This window comes from Lampris incognitus, chromosome 19, assembly GCF_029633865.1.
Source record: "Lampris incognitus isolate fLamInc1 chromosome 19, fLamInc1.hap2, whole genome shotgun sequence".
Lineage (NCBI taxonomy): Eukaryota > Metazoa > Chordata > Actinopteri > Lampriformes > Lampridae > Lampris > Lampris incognitus.
In genome coordinates, this window is record NC_079229.1 from 38,455,435 (window position 1) to 38,471,926 (window position 16,492).

The following is a 16,492-nucleotide window of genomic DNA, read 5'->3' on the forward strand; positions in this document are numbered from 1 at the left end:
GCTGAGACAACACCACTGCCAGGGGACTTGTTGTTCTTGAGACAGTTGATAGCTTCAAGTACTAATCGAAAATTTGGTGAGTGGTCAAGGTCTGGGATGGGTGGACGAATTGGCAGCTCTTCCAGGATGGATTGGTCGGTTGGTGAGTGCTGGTTAAGTAGGGCTTCAAAATGTTCAGCCCACTTTGCCAGGATCTGCTTTTGGTCTTTCAGGGTTGTCAGTCTGTCCGCTGACTTTAAGGGTGTGATAGAACAGTTCCTAGGGCCATATATAGTCTTTATAGATTTGTAGAAGTTGTGCATATCATTTCTGTCAGCATATGATTGAATCTCGTGTGCTTTGTTGATTCACCATGTATTTTGCAAAGTGAGCATGGTTGTTTGTACCTCCTTACATGCTGTTTGCCACTGCTGCTGAAAGATGGTGGCTGCAGGACAGTTGAGAGGAGTCCTGTTTGCCATACGCATGGTTTCCAGCAGGGATGTGATGGTGTCAGAGTTCTCGTCAAATCAGTCCTGATGTTTACTGGGTCTGTAGCCTAGAGAGTAGATTGCATCTTGATGTAGCAATGATGTTAGGGAGGTCCATTTCTAATCCATGGAATTGTCACAACTCAGAATGGCCTCAAAGTCTAGTTTCATCGTGCCTACAGAGCGACGGAACTCATTTCCTGCTGGGGCTGACTTCAGTTTAGCACGGTTCAGTTGCTTTTTTATGGGTTTCTTGAGACGCTGTGGGGGACGCACTTTGATGTGGTGCTTGGTCATGATCAGGCAATTATCCGTCCAGCATTCTGCACTGCTCATGGCCTGGGTCAGCAAGACATCACTAGTGTCAATACGTCTTGTTATGATATAATCAAGCAGGTGCCAGTGTTTAGATCGTGGGTGCATCCAGGATGTTTTGTATTTGGTCTTCTGCTGAAACAGTGTGTTTGTAACCATGTGGTCATGCTCTGCACAGAGTGCTAGCAGCCTCAGACCATTTGCATTAACCTGACCAACCCCAGGCCTTCCCAATACTCCACTCCATATACTATTGTTCTTTCCTACCCTAGCATTAAAGTCTCCCAGAAGAAGGCTCTTGTCCATTATTGGGATATGATGAAAAGCCTCATCTAGTTGCTGGTAGAAGCTGTCCTTCACACCTTTGTCAGATGGTAGTGTTGGCGCATATGTACTTAACAGAGTGGCATAGCGTGCCTTTGCTAGGGGGATACGGAGGGTCATTAGCCTCTCACGTAGTCCGGTGGGTGTTTCAGTGAGGCTGGGTAGAACGCTGTTCTTGTTTGCCAGTCCAACACCATGCTGATGTTGTCCACCAAGGGGATAGCTTCTCTAGAAAAAGGTGTACCCTCCTCCTTCCTCTCTCAGGGAGCCTTCACCCAGGACCCTGGTTTCGCTGAGAGCAGCGATGTCCACGTTGTAGTGTCTCAGTTCCTCAGCAATCAGCGCAGTCCTTCGATGTGTTCTGTTGCCATCATTATCAAGAAGAGTCCTAATATTCCATGTTGCCGATTTGAATGGGATCATTCTCTTGTTTTTGTTTTTACCGCAGGATGGAATTCCTGGTAGGTGAGGTAACCTATGCAGGGGGTTGGTTGAGTAGACAATTTTTAGGCCACCTTTTCTAGGCTCCTCCCCAATTGGGGCGAGCAATGTGGCCCCTAAATAGGGCTGCTCAGTCACATGGGGGTCTGCCGAAAGCAGCTGCCACTCAAACCCAGCTGCTAGCGACCATATATCCCGTGCCACTGATGTGCAGGGCTGTGAATAGGAGCTTCCAGGCCAATTCTACCCTGCTCCTGTGGCCAGACACCCCAACGCCACCAGACTTCAACCGGATATAAGGCCGGGTATTGTACACCATGGTCAGAGGTGGAGACCTATGCAAGGAGGTTTTTAGATTGCCACAGCGGGTGCGCAGCACTCAGTAGCACTGTCTTTGCCATGACAGGTTGGTCCTGGCGGCAAGGGCTTATACCCAGGACCACCAGTCACCCATCATGACTGCAGGAGGCTACCGGAAACTCCAGACTGATGAAGAACTGCCTAATGTGTACCACCAAACACGTTGCTTTTCTCTGGGGTGTGCTCCCCTAGCCTATGTCTCAATAGGCTTCCCACAAGGCAGCGGGGCAGTGGTTGGCCATAAACAGCCTCTGGGGACCACTGCGGCTCCGAGATCCCCTACCAAGTTTGCCTAAGGCTGCGAGGCGCCCGTGTGTTGCCACGAGGAGGCTTGGCAGGGGTCTCGGTGAAGGAGAGGCTATGTGCTGGCAAGGGAAGGCTTACACACTGCCCTGCTTCCTTGTTCACCACAAGGGCTAGCCAGCGGCAGCAAGCTGTAAGCGAGAGTTGGAGAGGTTAGAAAAGCAGGCGGTAAGCAAGCATGCATCTTTCCTCTAACTACTGCACTAGATGCATCACACACACACACACACACATGCGCGCACACACACGCACACGCGCAAATAAATAAACAAGTTATTTTTCTCATTATTGGAATCAAATGACAGTCTGCTGTTTAATTGTGTTTATATGAATTGTGTTTGTATTAGGTTGCGAGGAGAAGAAAGTTTGTTGGTGGTGTGTGAGTGCTGTGATAAGGCTTACCACACACATTGTCTATCACCTGTCCTGGAGTACACACCACCCAACAAATGGCGGTGTAAGGTGAGACACCAATACACACAGTAACACATTCCATTAACATCGATGAGAGAGGGAGAAAGAGAAACAAGTTTTGTGTTGTGTCACTGATGTCTTTATATTTAGTTCCAGAGGAAGTAGTTTCTCTCCCCACACATGTCTTGCCACATCTTACAACCCCAGTCTCCCTTCAGAAATGCTTATACACACTGTACACTGATCAGCCAAACATGAAAACCACCTACAGATCAGTGACTAACATTGAGTATATTGTTACAATGGCACCTGTCAAGCGGTGTGGTATATCAGACAGCAAGTGAACAGTCAGTTCTTGAAGTTGATGTGTTGGAAGCAGGAAAACCAGGCAAGCGTAAGGATCTGAACACAGAAAGTTGAATCAGTTCATCTGGACAACATTTATTGGGAGAAATGTTTCATCACTAATCTAAGTGACCTCTTCAGTCTCAATTTTCTTTGATTTCCTTACCTTGATTGTTGAGCATGCATCAAGACGTAAGGACCTGAGAGACTTTGACAAGGGCCAAATTGTGATGGTTAGACGACTGGGTCAGAGCATCTCCAAAACGGCAGGTCTTGTGGGGTGTTCCTGGTATTCAGTGATCAGAACCTCCCAAAAGTGATCCAAGGAAGGACAACTGCTGAATCGTCAACAGGACAATGAGTACCCAAGGCTATTGATGTGCATGGGAAGCAAAGGCTAGCCTGACTGGCCCGATCCCACAGAAGAGCTCAGCAATTTGTAGCTCACATTGCTGAAAAAGTTAATGCTGGCAATGATAGACATGTGTCAGAATACACAGAGTGTTGCAGCTTGCTGCATATGGCACTGTGTAGCCACAGACTGGTCAGACTGCCCATGATGACCCTTGTCCACCACCACAGAAAGTGCCTACAATGGGCACATGAGCATCAGAACTGGCCCATGGAGTGATGGAAGGACGTGGCCTGGTCTGATGATTCACATTTTCTTTTACATCATGTAGACAGCTGTGTGTGTGTGCATCGTTTTCCTGGGGAAAACATCCCACCAGAATGTACTATGAGAAGAAGCCAAGCCAGCTCTGGGCAAGGTTCTGCTGGGAAACCTTGGGTGCTGGCATTCATATGGATGTTATTTTTACACGTGCTACCTGCCTAAACATCGTTGCAGACCAGGTACACACCTTCATAGCAATGGTATTCCCTGGTGGCAGGGACCTCTTTCAGCAGGATAATGTGCCCTGCTATACTGCAAAGAATTGTTCAGGAGTGGTTTGAGGAACATAACAGTGAGTTCAAGGTGTTGCCTTGGCCTCCAAATTCCCCAGATCTCAATCTAATCAAGCATGGAAAAACAGGTCTGATCCATGGAGGCTGCACCTCTCAATTTACAGGATCAATTTACTTAAAGGATCTGCTGTTAACGTCTTGGTGCCAGATACGAGACGACACCTTCAGGGGTCTTGTAGAGCCCATGCCTCGATGGGTCAGAGCTGTTTTGGTGGCACGAGGATAATGGCAACATCCAATATTACGCAGGTGGTTTACATTTTTTTGGCTGATCGGTGTCCATACACAGCACACACAAAACACTCACTCTTACTTGACATCTATGTGTTGTTTTTCAGAACTGCAGGGTGTGTATCCGATGTGGAGAGAGGTCATCAGGGCAGTGGGCTAATCATCCGTCTCTATGTGAGTCATGTGACCCTGACCTGCCCTGCCCAATCTGCGGAGAGAACGCAGACCCTTCATCAATGTACCACCTGACCTGTACAAGCTGCTACAGGTACACACACACACACACACACACACACACACACACACACACACACACACACAAGGTGTTTAACCTCTGTACATGTACATGTTTTGTGTGTGTGTTTCTCCAGGTGTGTCCATGCAGAGTGTGTCTTCCAAAAGGATGGGGCTCAGGTGAACTCTGACCCCTACATTTGTTCCGTCTGCAGATCTTCAAAAGAGCTGAAGCTACAAAGTCCCATGATGCAAAGCCCAACACAGATTCCATCCCTTGACCCCCCTGTTCATAGCCATGTCCACCTTATCTCCTCAGAACCATCACTCAGTCCTAGAGTGGCCCTGCCCCCCAACTCTATACAGGTTCCCTATATCTATTCTCAACCTAGCGCTACACTTCCTAACCCCACCCACCTCGTCTTTACTCCCCCACCCCACACTTCCTCTTCCTCTCAGCCCAGCCCTTCATCACACAGCCCCATGCCCACATCTATACAGACTGAACTTGGTTCTATAGGGCCTCAGCACAGTCCCACACATTTCAGTCCTATACACTTAAGTCCTACGGTTCGTAGACCTCCTCATTGTCACCTTACATCCCCCTCGTGCAGCCCCACACAGCCAGGGTCTGGTCCTACCCATGCCAAGTCTGGTCCTACAGAGCATCACTCACACAGTCCCATAGCAGGTAGTCCAACCCACTCAGTCACCCAGACTCCTCAGAGCCCTATGCTGTATACTCCTATTCAGATTACCTCATCACCTCCATCTAGTCCTCTCCCCTCCTGTACCCAGCCTACTTTGGACCAGGAGAGCACCATCTTGCAGCTTAGTCATGCTCACTGCCCTCGTAGCCCACTACAGTGTGGAACCACACAGGATATCTCTACACTGGACCAAGGAACCTTTTCATCAGAGTACTGTGGGTCTACCCATACAAGAGGCCAGGCCTTTGTAAGGCCTACTTCAGCTCCATGTAGCTCCTCCCAGTCTCCAGTCAGGCCAACACAGTGCAGTCTATCAGAACCTGCTAGCCCTGCACATCCTGCTAGCCCTACACAGCCTGTAAGCGTTACACAACCTGCTAGACCTGCACAGTGTGCTAGCTCCATACAACCTGCAATCCCTCTACACCTTGTTATCCCCACACAGCCCGATAGTCCTACACAACCTGCAAGCAATTCACAATCTGCTAGTCCTACACAACCTGGTAGCACTACACAGCCTGTTAGCTCTACACAGCCTACAAGCCCTAAACAGTCTTCTAGCCCTACACAACTTGTCAGTCCTACAAGCCCTTCACAATCTGCTAGTCCTACACAACCTGGTAGCCCTACACAGCCCATTAGCTCTACACCACAGCCTGCAAGCCCTAAACAGTCTTCTAGCCCTACACAACTTGTCAGTGCTACAAGCCCTTCACAATCTGCTAGTCCTACACAACCTGGTAGCCCTACACAGCCCATTAGCTCTACACAGCCTGCAAGCCCCAAACAGTCTTCTAGCCCTATACAACTTGTCAGTCCTACAAGCCCTACGCAGCCTGAAAGCCCTACACAATCTGCTAGCCCTATACAACCTTCAAGCCCTATGCAACCTGCTAGCCCAATACAGCCTACTTCTCCTACACAGGCCGCTAACCCAATACAACCTGGTAACCCTACACAGCCCATTAGCTCTACACAGCCGGCTAGTCCAACTCAGCCTGCTAGCCCAATACAGCCTGTTAGTCCTACACAGCTGGCCAGTTCTACACAGCCTGTAAGCCCTACACAATCTGCTAGCCCTACAAAGCTTGCAAACCCTACACAGCCTGTTAGCCCTATACAGCCTGCCTTTCCTACTCAACCTGCAAGCCCTACACAGTCGGCTAGCCCTACACAGTCTAATATCCCTACACATCCTATTAGTGCCACACAAACTGTTAGCGCTACATACCATGCTAGTCTTACCCAACCTTCTAGCCCTTCACAGCCCATGATCCCTACACAGTCTGCTAGCCCAACATATCATGTTAGCCCTAAGCATCCTGCAAGCCTTACACAGCGTATTGGGCTCTCAGAGTTTAGCTCTACTCTTCCCATGCACCCTGCTAGCCCTACCCAGACAAGTTCCACACTTAAGGGTCCAATACAACAAAGTGCCATGCCAGTTAGCAGTTTGGAGCTTAGAACCACAGGGCCTAGTTCTGTGCAGAGTAGCACTACAGAGCTTTGCTTTTCCCAGGTTAGCCGTAGCCCTTCTCAGATTAGAACCAGCCCTGTACAGGTTAGTGATACCGAGCCTAGCCATGAGCAGGTTAGCACTAGCCATGACAAAACACTGGAAAGCAGCCCTGCCCCTCTTATCCTCATTCCTGAACAATCCATAACCCCTCCAGCTAGTCCTGGTACAGTTAGCCAATTCCTGGGCAGCAGTCCTATTCAGAGTAGTACACTCAGCCCTGCACACACAAGCTCCCCAACCTCCCCTTCCACACTCATGTCAGAAAGCTGTGCCCCAGGTATCACCTCACTGGGACACTGTGTAGCCAGCATGGCTAGCCCTACTCCTGTCAGCGACTCTTGTAGCACAGATGTTGTTGAAGCTAATGTGAGCCCAAGAGATAGCCAAGTTAGACCAGCTATTGCAATCCCCACACTTGGTAATAAAGTGCTGGCTAGCTTGGCGCTCACTAGCCCTGGTCAAGTCTCTGGTACAGCCATTCTAATGGAGAGCATACCCACTGATCTAAGAGCTATTACTGTAGAGGCTAGCCACTCACCATCACAGGCTAGCCCTGTTCATCCTATCTCCACAAAGGATGAGAGGGAGATAGCTTTGAACAGTCCCAGTCATGCACATCAAACAGAATCTGGTCAAATTCATGCTAACTCCACCCATACCAAACCAGATAATACTAGCTCCATTTGTGTTACTGCAGTCCACATGGAAGCACATGTTAGCTGCAGTGTGTTAAGTGTTAGCCCTGTGCATGGTCAAGCTAACGTTAGTCCCTTACATGCCAGTTATACAGAGGTTAGCCAAGCACATACTCAAGCCAGCTGCAGCCCTTCACATGCTAATCAGGTAGAGGCCAGTTCCATGTCAATGCAAGTTATCAATAGTCCTTACTGTAAACCCACTGATGCAAGCTCACCTCATAGCCCTTTTAGCCACAGTGTGATCCCTGATAGCCAAGAACATGTTGGTCAAACACTTGCAAGCCCTTTCCATGCTAGCATCATTCACAGTCCATCCAGGTGTAGTCCTGAAGGCCACACTAGTCCTGTCCACATTCAAGCCACCCCCAGTCATGCCCTTTCTATCCTGCTACAAACACAAGGTTCTCAGAAAACTAGCTGGACACATAGCAGCCCTGTTCATGCTCGTTCAACATGTAGTGGCCTTACTCTTGCTAGCGTAACCTCTGTTAGCGCAGCGCAGGGCTTTGTTCAAACTAGTGAAAGAGGTGCTAACCCTGCACATAGTTCGGCCCAAGCTCAGGCCAGCCCTTACACGAATGAAACATGTAATAGCCCTCCTCGTAGCCTATCTCACATTAGCAATACACACTGTAGCCTTACTGAGACTCAGCCCAGCTCCACTGTGTTGAGTCCACCGCAGGACTCTCCCAGTGCCAGTCCTGCTCAGCTTGAGTCGCTTTGTGTCAAACCCCCAGATAGCTCTCAGCCCATTACCCTGAACTCTACCAGTCCACTGCATGATGGCTGCTGTTCTGCTGGTTCTGCTCAGGCTGGTCTAAGCCATGCTGATCAGATACCAGCTTTTCTTCCTAAAGCCCAAGGAACCGTCATTTATCACAGAGCAGCTAGTTCTGATGGTGGTGGCTCCAATCAGGTTAGCCCTATTCATGCTTGTCCCTCTCAGGACAGCAGTGCTTGGCTTAGCCCTAGCCACACTGGTCAAACATTTGTCAGCCCCACTGATTCTAGTCCAACACATACCAGTCCGTGTCAGGCTTCCCCTCTTCATACAAGCTCCTCTCAGACTCATCAAGCTAGCTCGCCAAACACTGGGACTGTTGCTAACCCCATTCAGTCAGGCTGTATGCAGGCTAGCCCAGTGCATTCAGGCCATTCTGAGAGTAGGTCTGATTCTGTTAGTCCACTTTATTGCCCTTCCTCACCCAGCTCTCCCAAACCCAGCCTCCAGCAACAAACGTTGACAGAGCGAGAGACTCTACAAACACTGGGTGAGTATCGCTGGAGACACCTGAATTGTGCTCTCTCTCTCTCGCTCTCTCTCTCTCTCTCTCTCTCTCTCTCTCTCTCTCTCTCTCTCTCTCTCTCTCTCTCTCTCTCTCTCTCTCAGAACCTTGGGCTGACTTATGTGTGTTCTAAACCTATGATGTCCGTAATTCCATATTACACACACATATTTCATATGTGCTTGCTGACTTAATTCCTGAAGTGACGAGCAACAAAACTAGACATTTTTGTCTGATCTTTGATTTTGTGGTCTTTTGTGTTGACTGATACATTTAGTGGCAACATAATGGAGGAAGCTGTAACATTTGGTCGCACATACGATCAAAAATCTGTCAAGTGTGATTAAACATTTTCATTAGTCACACCAGTGCACCTGAAATTTAGCAGGTCTGTGTGTGTGGTGTGTGTGTGTGTGTGTGTGTGTGTGTGTGTAGCGTTATTCCCCCCCCCCCACTTGCATTCTGTGAAGACATCCTAATGCATCCTTCTTTGCCTCTGATTGGCTCTGACCCTGATTTTCTTACCCTAACCATCTCACTCCTCATGCCTAAACCTAACCAACGAAGGCAACGAGTACTAGCCAATCAGAGGCAGAGTAGGGCAGGTCTTTTCAGAATACTGATGGGGAAAAACTAAGGCGCATGTGAGACTGTGCCCTGTACTCCTCCTTGAACGAAATCACAACCCTAAAACATACTAGTAATTCAAAATGAAGAGAACTATTGGTTATTTTCTCATCAAGAAAAGTGCTGCGGTGCCTGTTACACCTGTCCCAGGCAAGCGGAGGGGGTATGCTATCCCAGGCAAGCGGAGGGGGTATTCTGTCCCAGGCAAGCGGAGGGGGTATGCTATCCCAGGCAAGCGGAGGGGGTATGCTGTCCCAGGCAAGCGGAGGGGGTATTCTGTCCCAGGCAAGCTGAGGGGGTATGCTGTCCCAGGCAAGCGGAGGGGGTATTCTGTCCCAGGCAAGCGGAGGGGGTATGCTATCCCAGGCAAGCTGAGGGGGTATGCTGTCCCAGGCAAGCGGAGGGGGTATGCTATCCCAGGCAAGGGGAGGGGGTATGCTGTCCCAGGCAAGCGGAGGGGGTATGCTATCCCAGGCAAGCGGAGGGGGTATGCTGTCCCAGGCAAGCGGAGGGGGTATTCTGTCCCAGGCAAGCGGAGGGGGTATGCTGTCCCAGGCAAGCGGAGGGGGTATGCTGTCCCAGGCAAGCGGAGGGGGTATGCTGTCCCAGGCAAGCGGAGGGGGTATTCTGTCCCAGGCAAGCGGAGGGGGTATTCTGTAAGGACCCGGGAGCAGCACACTCTTTTGTTCGAGTTATTTAAGTTTGATTTATTGTTTTGAGTTTGTCAAGCACTTTAAACATCAGCACTTTTCAAGTTTATTTTTTAAACAATGGAGGTTATCATGATTTCTTGTTGAGTGTGCTGTGATTAAATAAAGAAAAACATTTATTTGCATCTTTATTCCTGTTTACAATCATTTACATAATGTGTGTGTATGGGAACTGACTAAAAAAGTAACGCTTAAAGTGTATTATTGTGGTGCCACAACGTGTGGTGAAAAATTTGGATGCACCTAAATTATGTTCCTAGTGCACCCTAATGAAAAGTTAGAGCACCAGTGGAACCATGGTAAAAAGTTAGTCTGAAGGTCTGCACCCCACGACCAAGACAACAGCTGGAGCCCAAAGAACCGCAGCCCCAGAGGAACACTGAGCCCACAGGGGGGCCAGGAGCCCACAGAGCAAGACCCTTGCATGGCCCCAAGGAGCACAAGCCAGTCCCCAAAAGCACAAGCTCAGGGGCTTCATCTCCGAGGCGCACCCCCACCACCAACCCCCAGGCGCAGGCTACTTGACTTTCCTATTGGCTTCAATGAAAGTGGAGTCTACTGAGAGAGGGCTGCTGTGATCCTCCTTCCTTAATCCAACAGCGCTGATAGGAGTCCATCAAGCTGAAACAGCCACGGTCGAGACTGCTGGCAGAGCAGCTGGTCTACACCGCTGAGCATTGGTTCAAATGTATATGGGAAAAGAGAAGGGACTGATTCAGTGCATGTCATGTTAAAATGTTAATTTCTGTAATCATCTACACTTATGTGTGTATAGCTTCTTTAAAATGTTGGTGTCACTTCTGTCCCTGCCATTAATGCCTGGCCGAAAAGTGTTCTGGTAAATACACAAATTGTTTATCGTTGTGATGTCATCTATATGCTATGATAGTGTTCACATTAGGCGATTCCATCCTATCGACTTCTGGTGACTTTTGGGGCAGCCGACGGTGATTTCTCAGCATTGTGTAACATCTAGCTCTCTCTGCTCTCACCACCGGGGTTTCTTCATTTTCTATTGGGTGGTCACCAGGGCTTTGTGTTGTCGAGTTGTGATTGGCAGATGGCACTCCGACTGTGACGTTTCTCACATAGAGGTCATGATAACATATTATCTCATGCTGCAGGGAGCCTCCTTTCAGGACAGTGTGACACCAGCTACATAATGCTGTTGGAAGGGCTTGGGTGCCTTGCTCAGGGACACTGGAGGGCAGGTGTTTGAATCTTGGTCCTCTGTTCTTTGCTTACTGTAGAGAGTACTGCTGACCGTGAGAGTAAAATTCTATCCGGGAGGTTTGGAAAATGTCTGAACAGCACACTGGCCTGTCTACCAGACAGGTTCTGCTCCCAGTGTGGGAAGGTGGCTGCGGGAATTCGCCTTTGAGGCGGCCTCACCCAGTACTGTCCATGCAGTGTCTTTGTCCACGTCTGCGTTTGATGGCTGGGAGAGCGGGGCGGGCTAAGCTAACTGCTAGCCCATGCAGACCGGCGGTTCTGACAGTCATCCTGGCTGGTGTTCGTTCTCCTGGACAGTGATTTTTTGTTTAGTTTGGGTATGTGTGTTAGTGTGGGTGTGTGTGTTAGTTTGGTTATGTGTGTTAGTTTGGATGTTTTAGTTTGGATGTGTGTTAGTTTGGGTGTGTGTGTTTGTTTGGATATGTGTGTTAGTTTGGGTGTGCGTGTGTGTTAGTTTGGATGTGTGTGTTAGCTTGGGTATGTGTGTTAGTTTGGATGTGTGTGTTAGTTTGGTTATGTGTGTTAGTTTGGATGTGTGTGTTAGCTTGGGTATGTGTGTTAGTTTGGATGTGTGTGTTAGCTTGGGTATGTGTGTTAGTTTGGATGTGTGTGTTAGTTTGGATATGTGTGTTAGTTTGGATGTGTGTGTTAGTGTGGATGTGTGTGTTAGTTTGGGTGTGTGTGTTAGTGTGGATGTTTTAGTTTGGATGTGTGTTAGTTTGGGTGTGTGTGTTTGTTTGGATATGTGTGTTAGTTTGGGTGTGCGTGTGTGTTAGTTTGGATGTGTGTGTTAGCTTGGGTATGTGTGTTAGTTTGGATGTGTGTGTTAGTTTGGTTATGTGTGTTAGTTTGGATGTGTGTGTTAGTGTGGATGTGTGTGTTAGTTTGGGTGTGTGTGTTAGTGTGGATGTGTGTTAGTTTGGGTGTGTGTGTTAGTGTGGATGTGTGTGTTAGTTTAGGTGTGTATGTTAGTTTGGATGTGTGTGTTAGTGTGGGTGTGTGCGTTAGTTTGGATGTGTTAGTGTGTGTGTGTGTGTGTGTGTTAGTTTGGATGTGTTAGTGTGTGTGGGTGTGGTAGTGTGTGTGTGTTGTAGTTTTTGGATGTGGGAGGAGCGGGAGGAGTGTGATTAGCAGGGGGAGCGGGAGGAGTGTGATTAGCAGGAGGAGCAGGGGGAGTGGGAGGAGTGTGATTAGCAGGGGGAGCGGGAGGAGCGGGGGGAGTGTGATTAGCAGGGGGAGCGGGGGGAGTGGGAGGAGTGTGATTAGCAGGGGGAGCGGGAGGAGCGGGGGGAGTGTGATTAGCAGGGGGAGCGGGGGGAGTGTGATTAGCAGGGGGAGTGGGAGGAGTGTGATTAGCAGGGGGAGTGGGAGGAGTGTGATTAGCAGGGGGAGTGGGAGGAGTGTGATTAGCAGGGGGAGTGGGAGGAGTGTGATTAGCAGGGGGAGCGGGAGGAGCGGGGGGAGTGTGATTAGCAGGAGGAGCAGGGGGAGTGGGAGGAGTGTGATTAGCAGGGGGAGCGGGAGGAGCGGGGGGAGTGTGATTAGCAGGGGGAGCGGGGGGAGTGTGATTAGCAGGGGGAGCGGGAGGAGTGATTAGCAGGAGGAGCGGGGGGAGTGGGAGGAGCAGGAGGAGTGTGATTAGCAGGGGGAGCAGGGGGAGTGGGAGGAGTGTGATTAGCAGGGGGAGCGGGAGGAGCGGGGGGAGTGTGATTAGCAGGGGGAGCGGGGGGAGTGTGATTAGCAGGGGGAGCGGGAGGAGTGATTAGCAGGAGGAGCGGGGGGAGTGGGAGGAGCAGGAGGAGTGTGATTAGCAGGGGGAGCGGGAGGAGCGGGGGGAGTGTGATTAGCAGGGGGAGCGGGGGGAGTGTGATTAGCAGGGGGAGCGGGAGGAGTGTGATTAGCAGGAGGAGCGGGGGGAGTGGGAGGAGCAGGAGGAGTGTGATTAGCAGGAGGAGTGGGAGGAGCAGGAGGAGTGCACGGAGCGGGAGGAGCGGTGCAGTACTGCTGGCGGCTGGCGTGTACCCGTCATGTCACGTCCAGTCTGTAAAGGGAGTGGCTGACTTGAGCTGACTGACAGTTTGATGACTGGTTTTCTTTTTTTTTTTTACAATCTCCTTTTTCTGATCTGCTCATATTTTTTTTCCAGATGTTGGCATGGCTGGAGAGCGGAGAGAGGAGGAGACACAGCAGGAGGAGCATAAAGATGAAGCTCTGAGAGGGGAAGGAGAGGAGGAGAGAGTAGAGAAGGAGACGGAGGGAGACAAACAGCAGAAGACAGAAGAAGAATTTGATCAGAGGACAGAGGAGAGAGAGATGGGGGGTGAAACCGTCCTGAGGACGGAGGGGCTGATAGAAAACCTCCAGGAGGAGGCGGTGCAGAGTGACCTGAAGGAAGACAAGGCATGTGGCAGCTCTGAGACAGAGGCGGACTTGATTGTGTCCTTGTCCCCCTTAGGTAAGAAACAGTTCAACCTCAGCAGCTCCGTGTCCTGACTCAGTCTGTCAGAACAGCCAGCATTTGACAAGCTGGTCTCCAGTCTAGTTCTTCATCAGATCACCAGAGTCCAGCCACAGAGCTGGTCCCAATTCATAGATTACAAACAACCGGGAATGAAGAGGTCAAAGGTCAGAGCAACAACGCCCTGACAAGGGATGGAACAAATATTCTTTTGACCCTAGAGTGATGATGGATGATGGAGAAATGACAGAGATAGTGATGATGGACAATGGATTTTACCCCCAACTGAACTCTGACACACAACACATAGATAACATGTCATGCATAAGAAATGGACCATTTACTGCATCTTTGGCACATGGAAGTTTGTATTTCTTTAATTGGTTAGAAAAAACGGATTCTGTCTTATTTTGTCCATTGTCCCCAAGCTAAGTGTAAGTGTGCACTGTTAGGTGACAGTAGTGGATGGGCTCTTTACTCAGTACCATCTGCTACCTGCACATCCTCACTGGGATTTGGTATCAGCAGTGAAAAAGAGATATCAGTGTATTTCTAATTCTAACTTCATCTGGTCAACAGCAGTATCTCTGAATCATGAAAAAGCTCAACTCTGTTTTTTGTGTGTGTGTAGGTGTGGAGGAGGTCTACCAAACAGTCATGACAGTCAGAGATCCTCAGTCTTCTCCTCAAGGCGACTCCTCCCTCGTCTCCAATGCAGCCCTTCCCTCCTCTCCTTGTCCACACCACTCCTCCTGTTCCCTTCTCTCTCAGTCAGATTCTACCTCCCCCATGCCGTCTGCCTTACTCCCCACCTCACCCCCCTCCTCTTCTCCGCGCTCCCTTGAGCAGCAGCCCCCCTCTCCCCTCTCCTCCCTGCGGTCTCCTCCTCCTGGAGCAGGTTCTCCAGACGTTTCCTCCTCCCCTGTAGCCTCCCTTCACAGAACTGCGTTACCCCTCTCTCCCTCCCCCCTATCCTCCCCTCAACCCTCCCCCCCTGCTACTCAGTCCCCTTCTCCTCCTCACTCCATTTTTGAGGAACATTTGCAGGAAGAGAAAGAGACCAATCGGGAAGAATCAGAGTTAGGGGAGGGGGCGGGACTTAAGGAGTCGTCACTGTCCTGTCAAGCGAGGCCTGCACATGACGAGAGCCAATCCGAGAGCTTGTCCAAACCAACTGATGTTGCTACGACAAAAACCACCAAAGATCTCCACCAATCACATGCAGGGCCTTTGGCAAGGATGGGGCAAAAGACACAGGAGGAGGAGGGGCCTATTGAGATGTCATTTTCTGAAACCTCACAACACTCCGGGGTCTTGATGAAAACTGCTGAGCAAGTGGTTACCAGGAAGCAGCAGGAAGAGGAGGTAGAGGAGGGAGCGGAGGAGAGAGGAAGAGAGAGGATGGACGAGTTGGGACTGGAAACATCTTTTGACATGGAGGTGATGAAGCTGATGACCTCCTCTTCACCTCCTCCCTCCCTGCTCTGCTTCTCTCCTAGCCCTCCCCTCCGCAGGGGGAAGAGCAGGAGTCTCAGACCTCCCCCCCAGGCCTCCTGTAGACCATCAGATGACCTCTCCATCCGCCTCCGACAGTCTCCCTTCTCCACTGAGGCCTCACCCGAGTCCTCCCCAGCCAGGATTTCTGTCACCCCTCCTCCCCTCTCCCTTCCCACAACTCCCCCTAGAACGACCTCTGCTCCTGGAGCTCCAGAGTCTCCTTCCCACACAAAAGTAATACCCCATTGCTTCAATTATCTATTATTAATATTATTATTGTTATTTTATCTCAGATCAAATAAAACAGTCTGTCCTCTCCTTTTTGACTGCTCCTAACAGTCTGTCTCCTCATGTATAATTGCTGCTAACAATCTGTCCCCTCCTTGTGTCTCTGCTCCTAGTCCCAAACCTGCAGTGCCAGTTTTCCTCCTCCAGCCACCACTGTGGTCTCCCTTACCCCAAAGATCGGAATGGGGAAGCCGGCCATCTCCAAAAGGAAATTCTCCCCTGGAAGACCAAGGGTCAAACAGGTACACAACCTTGACCTTCGACCTCTGTCTCAGCGGCGCCCTATCCTCCACCTTTCCCTTTCAATTTCTAGCCAAGGTGTGTGTGTGTGTGTGTGTGTGTGTGTTCAGTCTTCCTCAGAAACATTCTGATGTGGTTTCCTTTGTGGATGCTGTGTCAGATCCATTCAGACAGCAGTACCATCAGCTTACCGGCTCAGAACACGACTTCCTCTTTCCAGTCTGCTCTACCAGTTGAACTTTCCAGTCTGCTCTACCAGTTGAACTTTCCAGTCTGCTCTACCAGTTGAACTTTCTAGTCTGCTCCACCAGTTGAACTTTCCAGTCTGCTCTATCAGTTGAACTTTCCAGTCTGCTCTATCAGTTGAACTTTCCAGTCTGCTCTATCAGTTGAATTTTCCAGTCTGCTCTACCAGTTGAACTTACCAGTTTGCTCTACCAGTTGAACTTTCCAGTCTGCTCTACCAGTTGAACTTTCCAGTCTGCTCTACCAGTTGAACTTTCCAGTCTGCTCTATCAGCTGAACTTTCCAGTCTGCTCCACCAGTTGAACTTTCCAGTCTGCTCTATCATCTGAACTTTCCAGTCTGCTCCACCAGTTGAACTTTCCAGTCTGCTCTATCAGCTGAACTTTCCAGTCTGCTCCACCAGTTGAACTTTCCAGTCTGCTCTATCAGATGAACTTACCAGTTTACTCTATCAGTTGAACTTACCAGTTTACTCTACCAGTTGAACTTTCCAGTCTGCTCTATCAGTTGAACTTTCCAGTCTGCTCTATCAGCTGAACTTTCCAGTCCTCTATCAGTTGAATTTTCCAGTCTG

General features: G+C 49.8%; 1 protein-coding gene across 1 annotated transcript in view; it reads left to right on the forward strand.

The window, feature by feature from the left end:
* Positions 1-16,492, forward strand: part of kmt2ca (lysine (K)-specific methyltransferase 2Ca) — a 267,487-nt gene that overhangs the window by 68,849 nt on the left and 182,146 nt on the right. Inside the window, exons 11-17 of the mRNA XM_056299264.1 lie at positions 2,561-2,675; positions 4,280-4,440; positions 4,544-4,772; positions 5,160-5,331; positions 13,336-13,644; positions 14,279-15,378; positions 15,546-15,674. Coding sequence (XP_056155239.1) covers positions 2,561-2,675; positions 4,280-4,440; positions 4,544-4,772; positions 5,160-5,331; positions 13,336-13,644; positions 14,279-15,378; positions 15,546-15,674 — 2,215 coding nt within the window. The remainder of the gene's footprint in view (positions 1-2,560; positions 2,676-4,279; positions 4,441-4,543; positions 4,773-5,159; positions 5,332-13,335; positions 13,645-14,278; positions 15,379-15,545; positions 15,675-16,492) is intronic.